Consider the following 22,491-nt stretch of genomic DNA (forward strand, 5'->3'; position numbering starts at 1 on the left):
TTTAATTATGTGTAAATATTTCTATGAATATTCTGTAGTATATTTGTAAGTGTATGTTTTATTTTCATGCCTAATTTATTTTGTGCTTTATTTTTTAAAATCTGAGAGTTGGGATTTCTTTCTATGATTTAATTGGAACATTTTTCATCTGTTCGCTCAATTAAAGCAAGTAGGGCATTGAGGGGCTCAACACTGGTATTGGCATAGCGATACAAAATACAAGGGCTAGATAAAATCATAGATAATGAAATGGTTGGATAGATTTAAGATGGATAGATATGAAGTGGATGGATATGAGATAAATGGATATCAGATATAGATAGATAGATAGATAGATAGATAGATAGATAGATAGATAGATAGATAGATAGGAGATAGATAGATAGATAGATAGATAGGAGATAGATAGATAGATAGATAGATAGATAGATAGATAGATATGGGATGATAGATAGATAGATAGATAGATAGATAGATAGATAGATAGGAGATAGATAGATAGATAGATAGATAGATAGATAGATATGGGATGATAGATAGATAGATAGATAGATAGATAGATAGATAGATAGATAGATAGATAGATAGATATGAGCTAGGTATAGATTTAAAATGGATAGATATGAGATAGATAGATAGATAGATAGATAGATAGATAGATAGATAGATAGATAGATAGATAGACATCCTCAGACATCCTCATGTTGGTAGGTTTTGAATCTCTCAAGTTAACATCTATGTAATAAATACTTCAAAAAACAAATGTGATAACTTTGAAGCTGAAAAATTTAGAGAAAACCTAAAGTCATAAAAGGAGTGTTTGGTTAGTCAGAATATTTACTCCAAAAGCCATATAGACCAATCTGCAGACATCTGTTTCTTGGTTATTGGCCTTCATCAGTGCAAAGCAGGAAACGGGTTGTTAGGTGAACGGCCATAAATATGAGATCAGGCCAGGTAACCCATGAACATGACATCACCTGTGCTTCTGATTTAAACAGAGGATCCATAGGGGTAGAGGGTATTGAGTCCCCATGAACCATCATTCGGTGACCTATCTTACGGATAGGTCATGAGTTCAAATAAAAAGTCCCAGAAAACCCCTTTTAGCTTGAAGCTTCATGTTGAAAAAGGAGGAGGATTTTTTTAAGTAAATTTCAGCCCCTATTGGTTTTTTATGGTATTACATATTCAAATCAGATGATCCCTTTAACTGCGCAGTACAGTTCTCAAATGCTCTTATTTTACATTTTTCTGTTACATTTTTTTCCTAAGAAATAGTCATCGCATATTTACTGCTTATATGAATGTCAGTAACAAAAACTCATACTTCCAATATCACAATATTTTCTAATATGTCTTAAAGAGTTTCCTTCATGCAGACGTTGGAGCTTTTAGCTGTTCATTCTGTTCTCAATTTCCAAAAATTTGTCTGGAAAGATTCAAGATGTAGCACGTTCCTTGCTAGACATTAATTAATAGAAACAAGACTTGAGTCAGGTTGATTGTAACAATATTGTGTCTTAGGCTTTCACTCGTAGTTTAGGATATTACAATGTTTAACAAAATGTGTCTACGCTGAACAAGTGTCTGGTGTAATTACAACCTGAAACGTTCTCACAAATCTCTGCTTTGGTATACTCACGGTTCTTACTCAAAAAATTCTAACTTTTTCATTTGTAGCGGTTCCAAGGACGAGCGCGACTCAATGTAGTTCTGTGCCGGAACCACGGTTTGGAAAGAGAATCGGGAACGACTTTGCTGTTGGATCTGTGGTTTTCTTTGAGTGCAACCCAGGATATATCCTCCATGGTTCCGTATCCATTAGATGTGATTCCGTTCCGAATGCATTGGCTCAGTGGAATGACACTTTACCAACATGTGTCGGTAAGTAAAAATAAAGTTTCTTGCGAGCAGGATGCCTTGACCTGAAACTTTTGTTATCAGATAGCGTCTATTCAAACAGTAAATCAAACAAGTAAGCTTCTAAAGTAAGAAGAAAGTATCAAATATTGTTCCGCCAGGGGCCTGCACGCTAGAACATTCCGTCTATTGTCTGTTCTCCATTGACTTCTACCGTGCGTCAACCTAAAACTGAACTAAAACGACCTCCTTTTTATCTCGCCGTGTTCTTTGATTCGTATAACAATGTTTGACACCGGGTTAATATAAAAAGATAAAGATTCCGAGACGGCGCTACGTTGTGTGAAATATCAATCCCTATTCATTTAAGGACTTCTGAGATAATTACCCACAAGGCCCTTTCATGAAAAATCATCTTGCAATATTCTAACTAAGATGTCATTTTAGCGAATTTTCCCTTGTATCTTTTTCCTGATTATAGATTAAACCCACGAGTTTATTATATTGCGGGTGTCACAATTACAACATTCAATATCAAGGAAGAGGAAATTTATTACAGAACGTGTCATAACTCATTAGCCGAGACGTTCTTCTCAGTCTGGTAACAGATTTTCAAGAATCAATACAAAAATTATAGTGCTAAGGAAACAAAGACTGCGAGAAGATCAGATTATGTAGATATGATAATATATAATTTGGTTTAGAATTGTAGACGAATGTTAACTATGTACACTATGGGAATGAAAAGAACAGAGAATATTTAATTTCAAAAATCACCTCTTGGGTGTTGAGTCACATCGTAACAGACTTCCTCCGGGAACAGAAAGTTTGCAGATCGCTCACTTTTTTCTAGCCTCGGTAGGAGAGATGAGAAGTGTGACTTCAGGTGGGATACGACGACTGTATCTCCGACTATGGGTTATTTTGTTTCAAACGAATTATAGTGGATCCAAAGAGGTCACCATGTTATTTGGTGAAGGAGATAATCACTTATAAATAGGACAAAGAGAGCTAAAGTTGGGCATACCCCACTGGTGGTTCATCTCACAGAAAAGCAAAGGAAGGGACAAGTTTTAATTCCTTCCCAAAACATCATCTGTCGGAGAAGAGTTGACTTCCCTCATATGCATTAGATAGTCAGGCAATCATGGTAGGTTTTAGCCTGACATTAGAGATCAGTTCTGGCAAGTTTCTACTAATGTCGCTCCAATACTTAGACAAGAATTTGAATGTACCTGTTTTGTAGCTTAAAGGGGTATTCCCACGTCGCATACTCACCAGTCCTCACTGCTGTAAAATCTTCTTTCTTCCTGGTTTCTTCCATCATTTGGTGGGTGGGGTTTCACCTGCAACCTGCCATTTAGCCCCACCCCCAAATTAGTGTGTAGCTCCACCCACCCATAATGGACTATGAAGTACAGGCAGCAGCAACTCCATTCTGTGTTACATACAGAGACTGCCTGGCTCTGCCATAATGAACACAATTGAATTAGCTAGCCTGAGAACTGGGAGAACAGAAGAAAGCAGCTCCTCTCCCCTATCTGAGTGCAGGACCTAGAAATAGCTAGAAACACAGGCTCGCTCCCGTGCACTTAGCCCCTCCTCCCCCTCCCCCTGAGAGCAGGCAGATATATCACTTGACTTTCACTTGACTTTTGAGCAGATAAGTCAGGGCTGTATCAACAATGAATTGAATAAAGTAAGATAGTGGACAAACAAAGCAGTTTTGCTGAAGCAATGTATTTAGGAAAAGTCTTACATCCACATTAACAAGCAGTATAGCTAGGATCCTTGTGATGGAACAATCTCTTTAAGGTTTCATCTCTGGAACATCTATGACGATGGCAGAACTGGTGGACCAGGAGAATTCTCTTGCCTCAATAATTTAATTTACAAACCTAGTTATTGATGAAGCAACTTACGTATTTTCCACAATAAAGGTCAGTGCACACGGAGAACTCTATTGGGAGGCTTTTTTGGAGGTTGATTTTGAAGTGGATTCAGCGTCAAAATCAGTGCCAAAAAACTCTGTGTGCACTGACCCTAAGAGTAACAGCCTGTCCCAAAAGCTTCTAAATTCATTATATACAGTAAATGGTTTGTGAGCTGGTAGACGTTCCATTTAGAAGCTTCTACTTTGGAAGAAACTCATTATTTAAATTCTCATAAGGGTCAGTGCACATGGAGTTTTTGGCACTGATTTTGACACTGAATCCACCTCAAAATCAGCCTCCAAAAAAGCTTCCCAATAGGACTCTATTGGGTGGTTTTTTGGAGGCTGATTTTGAGGTGGATTCAGCGTCAAAATTAGTGCCAAAAAATTCAGCTTCCTAATTCGCTTCCCAGAGTGTCCCATGTGGAAATATATGAGTTAGGGTAAGTTCACACGTGGGTTTTTGGATGGGAACCTGAGGCGGCCTCCGCCTCAGGTTCCAGTCCAAAAGCCAGGTCGCTGCGACTGAAAGTCAGTGCACTGCATCGGCATCCAGCCACATGCTCCGCTCTGGATTAAGCCCAATGAATGGGCCTAGTCCGGAGGTGGGAGTTTCTTCAGGCTGAATCGCGAGGTGACTTGGCCTGAAGAACGAACACCTTGCTTCTCTTTTCCAGGAGCCAGAAGATACGACTCCCAGAAAAATCTCCTGAGCAGCTCCCATTGATTTCAATGGGGACCGTCTTTTGAGTCAAGGTTTTGAGGTGATTATGGCCTCAAAACTCTGACCAAAAAACCCTGTGTGAACTTACCCATAACGTTTCTCTAACCTTTATCTTACATGAGTTTTCCAAGCTAAAAGTAATGATATAGTATGAACATTAATATCAGTTTAGTGAGGGTTCAACACCCAGCACCCCTACTGATCAGCAGTTCTGTAACAGGAAGCAAATAGCTCCATCTTCTGTGTAGTGGCTGAACCAAATCCCTGCAGCGTAATTATCATTCACCTGAACAGAAGGTGATCTGCAGTACCCTGGTTTGGCCACTAAAGCTGTCTGCTTCCTGCTCCAATCCCTGTCTATCAGGTGCTGAGAACAGCTGATTGGTAGGGGTGCTGGGTGTCGGACCCTTGCCGATCTGAAATTGATGATCAGTTCTTAAGTTAGATTATCAAAAATGTTTAGCCCAAACAATCTCTTTAAACCACTGTATGATAATGGCCTCCATGTAGGCCTAGTATTCCTTGGCTCTTAACCGCTTGATCTTTTTTCTCCAGCTCAGGAGATGCAGGAATGAAATCATTCAATATGTGATGTACTGCTTTGTATAATGAAATGAAACAAGAGCCTCAAATCCAATTATTTATCAATCCATAGATAATATATGCAGTTAGGATGAGATTGAGCTTGATCTGTGTTTTAAATGAAGTATAGAGGAGCCTATATTAAATTGCTCGGAGTCTCGGGTGTCCCGAGATTATTTTACTTACAGATATCAGTCATCCATCATCCCGCCCAGCCATTGCTGGTAATTATTTCAACATTTTAATGTCACTGAATTTCTATCCACCCAGTCTCCCACTGATGTGATCAATTATGCATGGCACAAGACATTACAGCTGTAATCTTTACAGGGTTAAGTTGTATTGTTCTACATATTCCTGCAGTCTCTCTGCATTTAAGGAAAGCTTCTGAAGGAGTTGATAATGCTGCTCTAAGGCAGTGATATATTGCCTCCTAATGCTAATGACAATGCAAGACATCAATCTTGTTTTTTTTCAGACTAATGAAAGCAAGCAGAATATCTGTGCCGGGGTACAAGTCTGCGTCTTGCCCTTTTGCTACATTTTTCATTATCATGATGGCAACTATTTGGATTTTCTTGTAACCGAGATAGATATATTTTAATCTCCATTTAAAATGCATGCCAAGAGTCTTACTAGGTAGACGGACTTTGGTATGGGAAGTATGTGGTGTCGCTATTTGGGCACTTGGTTAGCATCTGAGGGCGCATTACTATAGGGACTAGGGTTGAGCCGATCTTGACTTTTCAGGATACATTTTAAAATCCAATTTCCAATTATTTTTCATTCGAACCCTATCTCGATCCCAATTCCGATCCCAATGCAAGTCAATGGGATTTTTTTTTTTAATTGGAGATCAGATTTTAAAAGCAATCCTACCCCCTGGTGTCCACTTACCTCCAGAGATGGCTGGTCCTGTGCCCTGTGCCTTCATTCTTCGCCTCGCTGCTGCTCCACGCTGCTTTTCTTCCTTCGCTGCCCCCTCCCTGCCAGGTTAGGAGAGTGTGGGCGGGTTAGGAAAGTGTGGGCGGGTACTGGGAGGGGAGACATCATGTCTCCCCGCCCTGTACCCGCCCACACTCTAAGCCACAAGCCCCGCCTACCTAGCGCTTTAAACACTAACCTGGGAGGCGGGGCAGCGAGGCAAGAAGGAGGGGGGCACTGGAGCAGCCGTCTCTAGAGGTAAGTAGCTGCTAGAGATTTAGTTTAGCCTTCCATTCGAATGAATGGAGGCAGCCGGCACGCAGGGGGTTAAGGCTGTGTGTCGGCTGCTTCCATTCATTCCTATGGAACTGCAGCGGAGCCTTCACACTGAATATACAGCATATACTCAGTGTGAAGGCTAAGCAAAGCATTGTGGGAAAAATCACTGATCTCGATCCCACATAAAAAGATTGTTTTCGGAATTCCGATGGTGATTGTGAAATTTTCTCGATCGCCGATCGGAATCCGATCTTTTCCGAACACGATCGCTCAACCCTAATAGGGACCCTAAACCTGGGTTGGTATTCCGTCTGAGGGAGTCCGCATGGAGACCCTCCGAATGGAATACCAAACGCAATTGCAAGCGCAAAAGTAAGGACAGTAATAACAATAAGATACAGCATAAGGTCCCCAGAAAGGAAAGGGTAGACCGTAAGATGAGAACCAACAAACTCCTGTAAGGAATTACAGGTCAACCCCAATATCAAAATACAAGGTTGTAATGTAAGACGGTACAGTTTGCAATATAGCTGGCAGGCCATCAGGAAAATTTGTAATATAGAAGTGTAAAAACATCACAGAGACAAAAGAAAAAGCCCCAAACAATATAATGTTAAAGGTATAAGCAAAGGTATAAAGTCATCAGCATTGTCATCATGCTAAGGAATAATCATGATAGAATAATAAACATAAGATAACAAGGAACACCATTACCTTAGTAGAATATCACACAAACAAATGACAATAAGTGGCCATCATACCCGTAGTCATAATGCTAAAGAAGTAAAGGGGTGAACTATAGGAAAGTTCCAGAGAGGAGGATGTACAAACATGGCTGCCTGACGCATGTTTCGCAACACAACTGGCTTTGTCAGGACCGGGCAGAAACATATGCCAACTCACAACTAATAGTTAAAGGTATGGATCTGAGAATGACATTGCTGGATACCGTAGCAGAACATGTCAACGTATTTTACCCCATTTAAAAAAAAATAAATGGAGCCATTACAAAATGCAACTTCCAACAAAAAATGATACTCTGGAAGGACCAACAGCCCGTGGCCAGGGTTGTAATGGAAGGAACAGCGCTCTACCGCGACTTGTTTCCAAGAAACTAATTTTTTTGAACAACTGCAATAACATGACGCGTTTCGGGGCACTGCAACCCTTTCTCAAGTGTGTACAAGACAAGTAAAAAACAGCACTGTATTGTATTGTACTTGAGAAAGGCATGCAGTACCCTGAAACGCGTGTTGTTGAATAATATTAGTTTCTTGGAAACAAGTCTTGGTGGAGCTCGGTTCCTTCCATTACAACCCTGGCCACGAGTTGTTGCACCTTCCAGCGTATCCTCTAGCACCACCGAATGTCAAGGTTCCAGCTGCTGTCATCCACTCAGAGAGGAACCCTCTGCAAAATCGGTTCCAGTGCCCATCTGCGGTGGTTATGACTGGTTCACAACCCTAAAAGGTGAGAGATATTCTTACATCCACACATTTGTTTTTCCATATACCATTTGGTATCGCGCTATGTTGCTGTTGGCTTAGTCCATGCTTTCTATATGTTGATGGTGCAATACAAAAAATTGTCTCTTGAAAGGTGGGAAAGAAAAGACGAGAGTTGGTTTAGTCCTGTTAGGTTTAGTTTATACTAATTCTAAATGATTCCGAGGTTTATTCCCATATTTTCACATACGTAGTGTCAGGGTCCATAGAAACCAGTTATAGGACAGACATCATATTTCTACTGATGGTTAATAATTGAGCTTGTGATCTGAGGCCCCCTCTGACCACCACCTGCACTTTCCCATTGCATTGCAGTAAGTCTCTGTATATTTTCTAGATGCATTAAATATGACAGTGAAGTTGAGAATGATTTGAACTAAAAAATATTTTAGATGAAAAGAAAATGTCTGAACTGGTTATTTTCTTTGAAGCTGAAGGAAGTCAAGACTCAAGAGAGAATTAATATACAATAGATGCATCGAGCCACCTCTGAAATATAGAAGTCTATGGTACACTAGAATAATTAATATCAATGTGAGATATAGAATTCCACATGAAGGATGGAACCTTAAAAATATCCATTGCTTTTACTCTCTTCACTTGGGCAGAAATGCAAATACATGTCAACTTCTGAGGGTTCATGTAGCCTGAACCTTCAGACATCTGGTAGGATGAGTTTCGAGAGCTGAGCAGGTGTTTTTTTAGAATTTCGACTTCTCAAAAGAACTTGGATAATGGGAATATAAATGTTTTTGTTATAGCATCAAATATGGTTTCATTTGATTTTGGTACCAAAGGACAATTGTCCATGAACTAGTTGCTATTGTCTCCTGAGGCTTCCTTGACTGAGGAGCGGGGAAGTCATGTACAAGTCATCAACAAGGAAAAAACAAACCATGAACCAGCTGAGGACATTTGGTTATAATAAAAAATACAATTGAAAATTCTACAGAACAGAGTTGAATTCGTCATAGGAATGCTCTTCCTAAATTAGAAGGCATGTAGATAGGTCTTTCGTCCCCTTCCCATTAGACTTGACCACTTGCCTGATGTGTGGTAGAACGTAAAAAGCTTTGATACTCCGCCCTGAGTTGCTTATACCACATGTCTATATGTGGCCATCCAGTGGTTGTGATGTGTTTTGCAACTTGGCAAGTTTGGTCAAATCTATATTTTAGTTCAATTTAAAATTTAGTTTTTAATTCACATTTAGGACTAGTGTTCAGGTTTATGCATGTTGTTGTTCCACAGTGCTACAGTTAAAATGAGTGTGTTAACCAAAAATCAAATTTTTTACATTACACAATTTTTTAAGATTTTCAATATTTCCATTCCAATATTTTGACATTTTGCAGTTCTAAATCTGGCAACTTAAATCTAACACTTCTCGTTCTTTCGATATCACTTTGTATCAGTCATCTCATTATCATCACAGGTTACAATGACAGGTAACAACTCTATGTAGATAACAGAGGATCCACCATTCACCTTGAACCGTTCACCCCTAGCCTCTTCCTGTAGTGACCTCTGCTGGGGTCACAGAGCATGCCCACAGTAACTCCCATATATGTTAGAAGTCTGTTGGAAAGAAATTCTATGAACTGCGGTTTACAACTTGGTTCAAGATGGCTGCTCCCATAATTATGTACTAAAAATAAAATGAATAAATCTATATGAAAAACATATATTAAAAGCAGAATAGGTTTCAGTATATACTCGAATATAAGCCAAATTTTTAAGCACAGTTTTTGTGCTGAAAAAGCCCCCTTCAGCTTATACTCAAGTCAAGCAAAAAAAAATTTTTCTTTTTTTTTTTTTTTTTTTTTTTCCTTTTTTTTTTTTTTGGGGGGGGGGTGTCTATTACCAGCTGCAATAGTAATGTATAGAATCTCCCATAACACAGTGGAAAAATAATTAGCTTTAAAAAAATATAATAATAAAATAAAATAAATAACAGTTCTAAATCCCTCCTTTCCCTAGAATACATATAAAAGTAGAAAATGACTGTGACACACAAACACATTAGGTCTCCCTGTGTCTTACAGTGCCCGGTCTACTGAATATAGGGGATCTGCAGTGCTCCTGTTCTGTCAGGAAGGGGTTAATAGGAGCACTGCAGATCCCCTATATTCAGCAAGGCTGAATTCCACGTGGGGAAAAAAAAAACAGTCCTCAAGCTCAGGGAAGGGGCAGACAGACAACCAAAACACCCCCTCCCTTTCCCCAACACCCAGCAACTACTGCACCCAAAAACCATTTTAATTTTTGAAATTTTCCAGTAGCTGCTGCATTTCCCCCCCCCCCCCCAGGCTTATACTCAAGTCAATAAGTTTCCCAGTTTTTTGTGGTAAAATTAGGGGGGTCGGCTTATACTCGAGTATATACGGTAGTTACAACTTGGAAAATAAAAATAATACATTACCTTTAAATGACTTTTTGGTTCTACTTGGTCCACTTTGCCTAAACAAATAATTGAATATATATAGAAGAGATGTTCTAACTAATAAATAGTAGTAATATAGTGTTGATATACCAAATGGTTCATGTCTTTGTCCAGTAGGTGCTAAGTTTTTCTAAACAAACTTTTGTATGTATAAGTGAAAGTTCACACTACCGTTTTTACAGTCCGTTACTCTCATCCATTGTAGGATGAGAACATAATACATGAACAGTAGAGGAGGAGGAGTAGCAGTAATAGTAGAGGGACAGTTGTAGATGTAACCCCCTCTGCCTGCATATGTTCCTATTGACTATAATGTAAAAAACACGATGGATGTAGACTTCATCATATACGTTTTCTGCACGCACAACTTTTTCTTTCCATCACATTGCCAGATTGGAGTCGGGAAGGAATTTTCTCCCCTGAAATGGGGCAAATGGCATGAGCCTCATGGGGTTTTTTGCCTTCCTCTGGCTCAACACTGTAGAGGACTGTAGGGTTATAGGATGGACTTGATAGACTGATGTCTTCATCCAACCTTATCTATTATGTAACTATGTAAAATAAAGCTCCTGCCATGTTTTTATACAGCGTTCAATGCAGATGGACACCAGACTGAGAGAGATCTGTCTATACCTGTTGTCAATTTCTGTTGGTCTCATGCTAGGAGGGATGAGAACAACGGACATTAAATAACAGTAGTGTGAAAGCAACTTCAACCACACCTAACACATCATCCGATATTTAACACATAGACCTTGTGTTAAGTTCATAAACTGACCCGCAAAATAACAAACTGACTTACCAATTCAAGCTCAGAAACACGTAATACCCAAAGTTCTGCAATTAGACCGTGAGAATTTTTACCTACCGAATGCTCTCCAGAACTGAGGTACCAAAGCTCCTGAGATACATAAGAAATAAACTAATTAAAATATGCTAAATATATTCAACTGATTAAAATGCCCAGATATCTCGGGAGTGCAGCTAAGAAGTCTTTACCGTTATTTGTAGATAATGAAATGTTATCGGGAAAAAAACATGAAATTAACCAAACTCTAATGCTTTCCATTACAGCTGTTATTTCCGCATACAGTATCATTATCTCGGCCAACGTGGTGTTAACATCAAGCAAAGATTACCTGTTACTGATTAGACCCAGTTTGCTTAGTGACTCTGTACAGATGGCTAACGGCTCGGCTCAGAAACCCAGGGAAACATTAGATTTTGTACAGGATAAGTGCAGAAATAAAGGAAAAGTTCCACAATATGGCGCACGATGCAGACACGTACTACCAGTCATAACCAAAAATATTGGGGAATAACATAAGAGCTTGGTTATATTATCAAATAAAATAGAATCCCATATAAAAAATGTTATTTCCCGGTGACACCTATTTTAAACATTTGTTGGCTCCAATGTCAGATCTTCTTATCCTATATAATACAATGTCGGTGTGAATTTTTTAGCACTAAAGGGGCTTTACAGGTATTATTTGCTTTAAAGGGGTTGTCCCATCTCAACGATCCTAAGGATCCTAAATATATTGCTTTAGAATTCTGCTTTGTTTTCCTGCTATGTGAACTTACTCCTCCCATTGTTTACTCAACGTTGTTATAACCACTAGAAATGAGCGAATAGTAAAATGTTCGGGGTCCGATATTCGTTTTCGAGTAGCCCCTCAATATTCAACTACTCGAATCGAATATCAAACCCTATTGTAGTCTATGGGGGGAAAATGCCCGTTTCAGGGGTAGGCAACGTTCAATCAAATTATACTTACCAAGTCCACGAGTGAGGGTCGGGCTGGATCCTCCATGCAGTGTTCTCCTTGCAGCGTCCTCCCGGCTCTTCATTCACTCTGCCAGGCATCGGGCCTGTGCAGAGCCGACTGTGCATGCCCGCACTACAAGTGGACATGCACAGTCGGCTCTGCCCAGGCCCGATGCCTGGCAGAGTGAATGAATTGCTGGAAGACGCCGCAGGGAAGCTGCATGGAGAAGACTTCTAAAGTTAGGAGAAGAACCAACATTGATTGGCCGACTGTATAGCATTCGGCCAATCAATGCTGGTTCTGCATCGAACTTTTACATTCGAACAGCGAGTGGTACTCGATCGAGTATGAGTATTTCGAATACTGTAGTATTCGATCGAATACCTACTTGATCGAGTACTACTCGCTCATCTCTAAGGCTCTATTCACACAGAGTAACGCCAGGCGTCATTTGTGTGTAATTTGTGTGTCTTTTACGGCCGTCATAAAACGTTTACATAGAGTTCTATAGGAAAAGACGTCCGTAATCTACGGCCGTCATTTACGGCCGTCATTACAATGACGGCCGTAAATGACGGCCGTAAATTACGGACGTCTTTTCCTATACAACTCTATGTAAACGTTTTATGACGGCCGTAAAAGAAACACAAATTACACACAAATTACGCCTGGCGTTACTCTGTGTGAATGGAGCCTAATAACCACGGTCCTATAGGACAAGTGACGTCACTTACTGCTCTTGCCGGCAGGACAATTGTTCAGCTAATTGCAGTTTGCTGATAAAGCCCAGTTTGTTATCTCTCTATGTAAATAAACATATAACACTGAGTCCATTCTGTACAAGCATCTGCATATTATCTGATCTACAGAACTCTTGTGTGTCCCCTTCAGTCAGAGGGAGAAATACAGAAAGTAAGAGGAGCAGACACTGCACGCAGAGTGCTGAGACACTGAGATGGGAAAACCCCTTTAAAATATACAATACTGTGCAAACGTTTTAGGTGGATATACAAAAAATGCTGCACAGTCAGGATGCTTTCTGGAATGGAAAGGTTAATAGTTTATTTTTGAGAAGTGAATGAAGAAAAGAGAGAAAAAAAATACCATCAATATTTGGTGTGACCTTTGTCCTTTGGAGGAGGAGTCCGAGTAGTGATGATATGACCTTGGTATCACCATTATCCAGTCTGTCTGGGATTACAGAAAGAGACAGATTGGAGCAAGCCAATATCCACCAATGTCTGCTTATGCTTAGAACTTGGGAACTCCAGCCCCCTTTCCACTTATAATAGTCCTGCAAGTCTGAATCATTATAGTCTATGAGGTCCATGGGTTCTTTGGGTAACCGTTTGTAATCAGAAACAACCTTCCTGCCTCATTCCTTGAAATTCTATCCGCAAGTACCGAGAAGAACTGATGGAAGGCAAAGGGCGAAGGTCACGCCAAATATTGATTGAATTTACATTTTTTCTTTTCTTCGTTCTCTTCATTTTATTAAATGCCAAAAATAATCCATTAACACTTCTTCTTTTTTTTCTTTTTCTAAAGAATTCTTAGTCCGCAGCAGAATTTTTGCCCAGGACTGTATATTGTTATGATTAAAGGGAATGTGTCACCAGGATTGACCCCTTCAACGCGAGACATTTGTTCAAACATTGAGTGGAGATTTTCGAGTTTAGAGGGAAATGTTCTCTTAATGACCTCTGCTTTTCGAGCAATCTTGTACCTTTGAGCAGCGCTTATACTTGCCAACCTGCACTCCTATTGTCACATATTATACAATTCTTAGCCGTACACTTTGCTACTCCTTGGCTGTCACATTCTATTATATACTTTAGCAAATTGTAAGAAATAGCAATAACTGTCAGCTAATACTATATATACATTGTCTTCTATTTTCTTTTTCATTCTAGTGCCCTGTGGAGGAATTTTAACAAAGCGTAAGGGGACTATTCTGTCTCCTGGCTACCCGGAGCCATATGACAACAATTTGAACTGTATATGGAAAATCACGGTGCCGGAGGGAGCCGGCATTCAAGTAAGATCATAAGAGATTTTCAAACACTTGTCACATTCGTTTTCCTATGATGACAGGAAAATATTTTATTAAAGTCAATGAAGTGATGTCAGTCAGTATCTGTAGTGCAAGAATTCCGATACCTAAAATATGGCAGAAGATGTATCTTATGATATTGTCTGCGTCAGGACCGAGTTGTAATATATTATTAATATGTACGTAATATAGGCTCTGGAAACAGTGCTTAGAGGGATTTTCTAGGATTAGGATACTGAAAACCTATTTTTAGGATAGGTCATCAGTATCTGATAGGTGGGTGCTTGACCTCTGGCACCCCACAAATCAGCTCTTTGTAGACGTAAGCGTTCGGACTAGAATAGCAGGATCTTAATTGCTTGCCAACTGTTCTTGGTATCACAGTACAGCCCCATTCTCTTCAATAGGATTGCGCTACGAACGAGGCAACACGGTGGCTCAGTGGTTAGTACTGGAGCCTTGCAGGGCTGGAGTCCTGGGTTTGAATCCTGTATGTTCGCCCTGTGTTTGCAGGGATTTCCTCCCGCACTCAAAAGTCATACTGATAGGGAAAAATATAGATTGTGGGCCCATATATAAAAAAAATAAAATCAAAAAATTGAGCCACCAACAGGCTATGTGTCACCGGTCTGTTGCTTTGAACATCAGATCATTGGAGGTGATGGGTTTCCAGTCTCATCAATTGATGTCTTATCTTGAGGATAGGTCATCAATTGAACCCTGGACGAACAGCTGTTTGAAAAAAAGGCATTGTGGCTTCTTTACAGAAAACCAAGCACAACAACATAGATTGTATAGTGGTTATGCTTGGTATTGCAGCTGGGGTTGAGCCGATCTTGAGATTTCAGGATCTTTTTTAAAATCCAATTTCCGATCATTTTCCATCTGAACCCAACCCCAATTCTGATTCTATTGCAAGTCAATGAGATTTTTTAATGATTGAAAATCGGATTTTAAAAGCAACCCTATTCACTACACAGCGTGGAGTCCAAAAATTGAGTGCCCCCACCTCCCTAGGCTAGTGTTACTGATGCTGGGATTAGGTGCGGTTTGTTGTGCTTACTCCCAGCATCAGTAACTCTAGCCTAGAGAGGCGGGGGCACGCACGGCACTCTGCCAGCATCTGAATGAGAGAGGAGAGGACAGAGAACAATGGCCCAGAGCTCCGTGCCGGGGAGTGGCAGCAGTTCTGTGCAGGTAACTAGGGTTGAGTGATCGGGATCAGAATTCCGTTCCCGATCTTTTTTAGGTGGGATCGGGACTCAACCGTAATTGCAGCTCATTCTCACTCTGTCTAATTCTCACTCTCAGTCATGTGACCGACGAGTATAAAGTCACATGACTTTTGATCTAGGAGGGGCGCTCATGGAGCGATATTACTGCCTCAAACAGATGATTGGTGCAGGTTCCAGGTGTCTCTTTTTAGTTCATGACTTAACTGTATAGTGGTCCGTTCTTTCACCTATCCTTAACATAGGCCATCCATTGACAAGCCCAGAAATCCCTTTAATTCATAAACAACATGCTGCTTTGGATATAACTACATCTTTAAAAAAAACTGCAAAAATTTTCGCCTATTTTCTCTGGCTCTCTAAATCACATAGGCTCCCACCGGTAGGGTGTAATGATTATAAAATGTCTCTAAATTGCTCTGATTTTTTTTTTAGTATACTGTGTTATATTTACATGCTGTTCAGATTTTTTTTTCTTTCCTCTAAGTGTTTTTGAAGCTCAGGAATATTCTGTCTCTGTGTATTCCCCAGGTGCAGGTTGTCAGTTTCGCTACAGAACATAACTGGGACTCACTGGATTTTTATGATGGAGGTGACAACAATGCTCCAAGACTTGGCAGTTATTCAGGTAAGCAAGAACTACGGGATTCTTTTTTTTTTTTTTTTTTTGTGACCTATTTTAATAATGCTGATGAAACAAAAAAAAATGGATGAACTATTCAGAAGTCGAGGTAATAGGAGCCTACATTTAGAAAGCTATTTAGCATTTGATTTGAAAAAAAAATCTGTTTCAAATTTTTGAAGATTTATAGAAAGTTTTGTGATCCCTTTCAGTAGGCATTGCCAGTGGCACGCATTTATTGGTGCAAATTTATACCGGCTCGTGGCAGGCATAGATGTCATTTACTCAGATAGCTTAAGTGGTTGTCCCATTACAAACACTTATCCCCTATGTATAAGACAAGGGATAAGGTAGGCTGGAGGCGTGATCACTAGTGGTGCATTACCATCTTGGCAACCCCATAGATGTAAATGGAATACAAGCACACTGGCGTTCCATTCACTATCTGTCCTCGAGACCCGGTGATTGGAACCCCAGAGTTCAGACAACTAACCCCTATCCTGTGGATAGGGGGTAAGTTTCCATAATGGTTTTATCTACGGTCTAGCCTTTGGTTTGGCCATGCATATCTGTTTGGTGGGGGCCTATAGCCAGCCCCTGGATCTACTGTGGAGAAGTGGCTCCGGTCCACATACCTTACAGTGCACAAGCCGAGAAGTACACGGCTCTGTGCCCTGTATAGTGTCTGAGTGCCAGTAGTGCACCCCAGCATCTCCAATTTAAGTCAATGAGAACTGGAACGGGGACCAGATGCACTCCCAAACATCTCATCTGTGTGTGGGCTGACTTTTGACCCCACTATACTAAGGATAGACCATAAGAAAACAAATTTTTTGTCAACCCCTTTAAAATTTCAGCAAATTTTTGTGGGCCAATGACACCAACTATATCCTTTATACCTTTCCTTGTAAATGCATGCACAGACACAGGTTGGTGACTGACTCATGCATCTTATGTAGCAAGGCGAGGCTAACTGGTTAGCTTTACAGTACTGGAATCCTGGGCTCGAATATGATCCATTGTGTTTGTATCGGTTCCTCTGGGTCAACAACATCTGTAAGCAGTTTGTATCTTCTCCCCGTCTTTGTGTGGGTTTACTTTGGGTTCCTCCCATACTATAAAAACATACTGAATATAGGGGAACATAGAATGTGAGCTCTATATAGGACAGTGATTAACATCTGTAAAGCATTATAAAACATGATGTCACTAAATAAATTCTACAGTTTTATTCTCTTTTAATGGTTGGACCATTGTACAAAACAGTCACTTTTTAAAAACGTTTTGTTTCACCCTTATTTCCTCATTGCGAGCTCTTACCCTTATTTCTTTGTGATTTATACTATAAGTACAACATAGAATTCTAGTTATATCTTGCACCTGAGACTATATAATATTAAAAACTTTCCCTAATTTTAAATAATTTGGTCAAATCAACACTTAGTTTCCATCTCCACCAGTCCAGTCCACCAGTTCTGTGTTATATACATTAAATGTACCTGATCATATATAATGTACTTTTTTTCTTTCCAGGAACTACCATCCCTCATCTCCTGAACAGCACATCAAACAATCTTTACTTAAACTTTCAATCAGACATCAGTGTTTCGGCAGCTGGGTTCCATCTGGAATACACAGGTAATTGAGCGGAGCACAACAAAGAAGTCAATATTACCAGAATCCTATTATTTTTCACCTTTGTATATCAAAGAGTATATCATGTTGGATAATATGTTGGGTTCTAGTGTTTCCCTTTTACTGGCTCCTATTGTAAAGTTCCATTTGTTTATAAAGTGCTGATATGAAGTTGAGTGTTATGGTCAGGTCTTCATATTAGACATGTAGATACACTTTTAACATTAAATAATTGATGGAAAATGTATAAAATAGATGATAAAATTTCTTTTTTTTATTAGCTATAATAGGGATGTGTTCACACTTAACTGACCTCCGGATTGGTTAAGGAGTCCAATTTGTCTTGAAACCACATGCTATCAAAAGCCTTCAATGGCTCTAGTTTATACCTTACCCCCTTGCAAAACGTTCAGCGTACATTTATACTGATTTGTATTAATAGGGTTCTATGCTCTGAATTGCCTACACTTTGCTTTATTATTATTTGTGGACCATTGATTGTATTGTAATAGCTATTCATTATTATGAGCCGTGCCCCATGTCCTGTTTTTGGGGGATTTTTTTGTGTGGGTGTTTGTACATTTCTCTTTATCTGGTGTGTTACTAAAGTCTGAGAATTATTTTTGATATATTTTGATATAGCTGTTTATTTAATATTCTAACTGCAATACATTGTAAAATTATGCAGTATATACTGTATTTGATATAATGGGTTCCCTGTATTGATTTTTGTTATAATAAGGTCTGTTGTCCTTTTTTTGGTTGTCACCTTTCCTCATGGCCTGACATTTATTGAGCGGATTGAGATGACTAGCTTTGAAGAAATATTTTAACCAGGAATTGTTTATGCTATGAGTCTATAGGTGACCATTCGGTGGTTGTAATGTGAATCTAATGCAGGGGTCCTCAAACTGCGGCCCGCGGGACACATGCGGCCCGCCAGGCACTTCTGTCTGGCCCCGCCGACAATTCCGGCAGGCGTGCATTTATAATGAAGCTCCTGGGGAGCTCGAGCCAGGCCATGGAGCACACTTCACTTTACCTATTGGAGGGCACCGTGCCCGATGTCTGTGCGACCTGCTCTGCCTCCGGCCCACTGTTTGAAAAGTTTGAGGACCCCTGATCTAATGTATCGGGTGTTTTGAATGTTACTTTCTATAATCTGGTACCTGTCAGAAAACCAACCTTATTGAGGTCAGGTTATCTTATCATACATGTAGTGTCACTCCTGATAACCAGCCATGATATCCTTATTGTGTCCAGGTTATCTTCTCATACATGTAGTTTCCCCATCTGACAATCAGCCACGATGTCCTTATTGTGTCCAGGGTATCTTCTCATACATATAATGTCCTCCTGATAACCAGTCATGATGTCCTTATTGTGGTCAGATTATCTTCTCATATATGTAGTGTCCTCCTGATAACCAGCCATGATGTCCTTATTGTGGTCAGATTATCTTCTCATATATGTAGTGTCCTCCTGATAACCAGCCATGATGTCCATATTGTGGTCAGGTTATGTTCTCATACATGTAGTGTCCTCCTGATAACCAGCCATGATGTCCTTATTGTGGTCAGGTAGTGTCTGTGTCACATTAAGGAAATCATGGCTGGATATCTACAAATATCATACTGTAGAAAGTTCCTGCATTAACGCACCTATCCGTTGGAAACCTTTCAAGACAACAGACTATCAGTCTATCACCACTAAAATGATTAGAAAAAAATATTTAAAATACTGAAGAATTTTGAATTATTAATCTTTGTGAAAATTTGTTTATCTTTTAATTGCCTACAAATTAAAATGTATTTATGTTCATGGGAAACCCCTTTTAAATTTGCATAATGGTGAGGTTCGACACATCCCATTTCTGTTGCTGGATAGATTAAGTGGGGGTCATTAGTAACCAAATCGTGTAATTATATAGAAAATTATTGTTTACATTTCATGCATTTAACAACAAGGCTTTGTGCCAGAAAAATCTGTAGAATCAAAGCAACAAAATGGGATAATTTCAAAAATTTGTTCTTATATTCTATAGTGCAAGCCTATTGCTGGAAATGGCAAGGCGCACCATATAGCTGTGTGACTGGTTAAGCTTGTAATTATATATTGCACATTACTCCATACTGAATGTATACAGAGTGGTTTCTAAGTAAAGCCGACTATAGACCCCATATTCATCAGCTATGAATTACAATTTTCCAGCTATGATGTTCATTAATGAGATATAATAGATAAAAGTGAGTGTTTCTTGCTTTGAAGACCATTAGCTCAGTCTGACGTCTAAATGGAAAGAGCATTTATAAAGAAGAGGAATCATGTAATGGAAATATTATAATGAATGGTAGCCATTATTTATGCATACTGTAGTTGCATCAGCCATTTGTGGGCTAAGCCTTTATATAGTATCAGCTTGAAGATAATATTTAGGACACTCAGAGCGGTTCGCCAAGAAAAGGGATGGGGCTCGGAACATCTCACCTAGAGGATAGTGTATAGGTGTCATGCTTGCCAACGTTCCAAGATATAGAGGTAATTCAAAGATAGTGAGAACCAAGAGATGGCTAATATCAGATAGGATGTACACTCAAACTTTATACGCCCGTACCCCTTCCCAATATATAGAACTTTCCATAAGTTGTGCAAAACACAAATAGTTATCTCATGTCCTATTGTCACTTGGGAATCTGATCTTATATCTTTGTAACAGACCGGGAAGTCAACAAGCTCCTTAAACAGAGATAGAATTGAAATGGAAGAAGCATCGGATTCCGATCTGCGATCGAGCAAATTTCACGATCGCGATCAGAATTCCGATCCCGATCTTTTTAGGCAGAATAGAGGTCTCACATTAGTTCCCACAATACTTGGCTACTGGCCAATCTTTGTGGGAAAAGCTAACATTAGGGTTGATCGATCGGGATCGGAATTCGATCGTCGATCGAGCAAATTTCATGATCGCAATTGGCTGGAAAATGATCGAAAATCGGATTTCAAAAATGATCCTGAAATCTCAAGATCAGTTCCTAAAATTGAACCCTTTTTTAATATTGTAACCAATGTATACTATTGATTGTAGTTTGGGTTCGCTCCATACATTAGAAATACAGTATACACCTAGCAAACATCTTGTCACAAACTTTTAGCTATATCTGGGAGCTGAAAATAAGCCAGAAGATTGTTCTTGATTTTTATCGTGTCCATATCCCATTATGAAGAGTGCATTACATTATTGCAAGGATATATGGGGAAACAATGGAAAGGTAGAGCATGACTAAAACCAGTTCAGGAGGGAAGAACAAAAGAACAAAGTGGTACAATTGGAAATTACTTGGATGGAAGAAGCAATGTCCAGAGATGATAGTTTACGGAGCCTTGGAAAAAACTTCAGGGTGGATGTGGTTGGGAAATCTACAGTAAGTTATTACATACATGGGATAAACATATCTACGCTAAGATCAATAATGACAGACAGACTAGATGGACCATGTGGTCTTCTTCTGTTATCTATTAGAGATAAGCGAGTAGTACTAGATCGAGTAGGTATTCGATCGAATACTACGGTATTCGAAATACTCGTACTCACTATTCGAATGTAAAAGTTTGATGCAGACCCAGTATTGATTGGCCGAATGCAATACAGTCGGCCAATCAATGCTGGTTCTTCTCCTACCTTTAGAAGTCTTCTCCGTGCAGCTTCCCTGCGGCGTCTTCCGGCTCTGAATTCACTCTGCCAGGCATCGGGCCTGGGCAGAGCCGACTGTGCATGCCCGCTTGTAGTGTGGGCATGCGCAGTCGGCTCTGCCCAGGCCCGTTGCCTGGCAGAGTGAATTCAGAGCTGGAAGATGCCGCGGGGACGTTGCACAGAGAAGACTTCTCAGAGGATCCAGCCCGACCCTCACTCGTGGACTTGGTAAGTATAATTTGATCGAAAGTTGCCTACCCCTGAAACAAATATCGAACCTCGAACATTTTACTGTTCGCTCATCTCTATTATCTATGCTTCTCTGTTTCAAAAATATCCATGTTTGTGTTTGTTAGAGTCTAATAGGTTCTTACCAAGCAGACCGTGGCATAGGCTGATGTCATCAGATGAGATGGGTTAAAGAATGAAAAGACACACAATCCAAGTGTATAGTACACAAGCCCGCCCCTGAGTAGTTTATTTTATAGTATGTCAATACAATAAATCAATTCATCATAGTAATGGCATAATTCTGGCTTGTAATATGCTTATGGATATGATTTCATACAAATTCTAAGTAAAAGGGATGTGGGATAAAGGGTATTTCCGAGACTGACTGATTCCACAATTGTCTTTGACCACAAGCTATACTCCCTCTTCCCAGTCACCCCTAACACACATCCTCTGATTCTGTATAAATGTGATAAACGTCTAAGAAAAGATATGTGTCTTAGGTTATGGAACAACAACTTATTTTGCTCATCTACTGAGAGTACAAAAGTTCATATAAAGGTAACATACGATCCAAAATGGAGTCACTACTGTTCAGCTAAGCCAAGCTAACTGTAAGATTACTCTAACAACTCCCCTCTTTTATCATTTTTATACAGGATCCACACCTCTAATTCCTAGCTCCCTTCTCACTGGATAGCAAAGAAGAACCACCCTACCTACTCAAAGTGTGTGAATACTAATTCCACAGATTGAGGGATGCCAGCATCCATCCGGATGGTCCCAACACCTCTATCCAACTAGCTTAGTCCCTAAAGGTTGTGCATGAAACCTGTACAAAAAGGAGTTAAAGGGGAGTGGGCACTTTTACTTGCAGGAGAGCGTTGCATGTATCTACTGTTCAAATATATGTATATATTCCTATCAAGGTTATATGTGGCAGGAGTTATATTCAGTCCATTCACAGAGAGGTTTCAAAGTCAGTCCCACAATAGATGCAAT

General features: G+C 39.7%; 1 protein-coding gene across 1 annotated transcript in view; it reads left to right on the forward strand.

Annotated features, from left to right (window-relative positions):
• Nucleotides 1–22,491, forward strand: part of CSMD3 (CUB and Sushi multiple domains 3) — a 1,052,627-nt gene that overhangs the window by 790,152 nt on the left and 239,984 nt on the right. Inside the window, exons 35-38 of the mRNA XM_075270295.1 lie at nt 1,684–1,887; nt 13,939–14,063; nt 15,842–15,938; nt 17,466–17,570. Coding sequence (XP_075126396.1) covers nt 1,684–1,887; nt 13,939–14,063; nt 15,842–15,938; nt 17,466–17,570 — 531 coding nt within the window. The remainder of the gene's footprint in view (nt 1–1,683; nt 1,888–13,938; nt 14,064–15,841; nt 15,939–17,465; nt 17,571–22,491) is intronic.

This window comes from Leptodactylus fuscus, chromosome 4 (genome assembly GCF_031893055.1).
Source record: "Leptodactylus fuscus isolate aLepFus1 chromosome 4, aLepFus1.hap2, whole genome shotgun sequence".
Lineage (NCBI taxonomy): Eukaryota > Metazoa > Chordata > Amphibia > Anura > Leptodactylidae > Leptodactylus > Leptodactylus fuscus.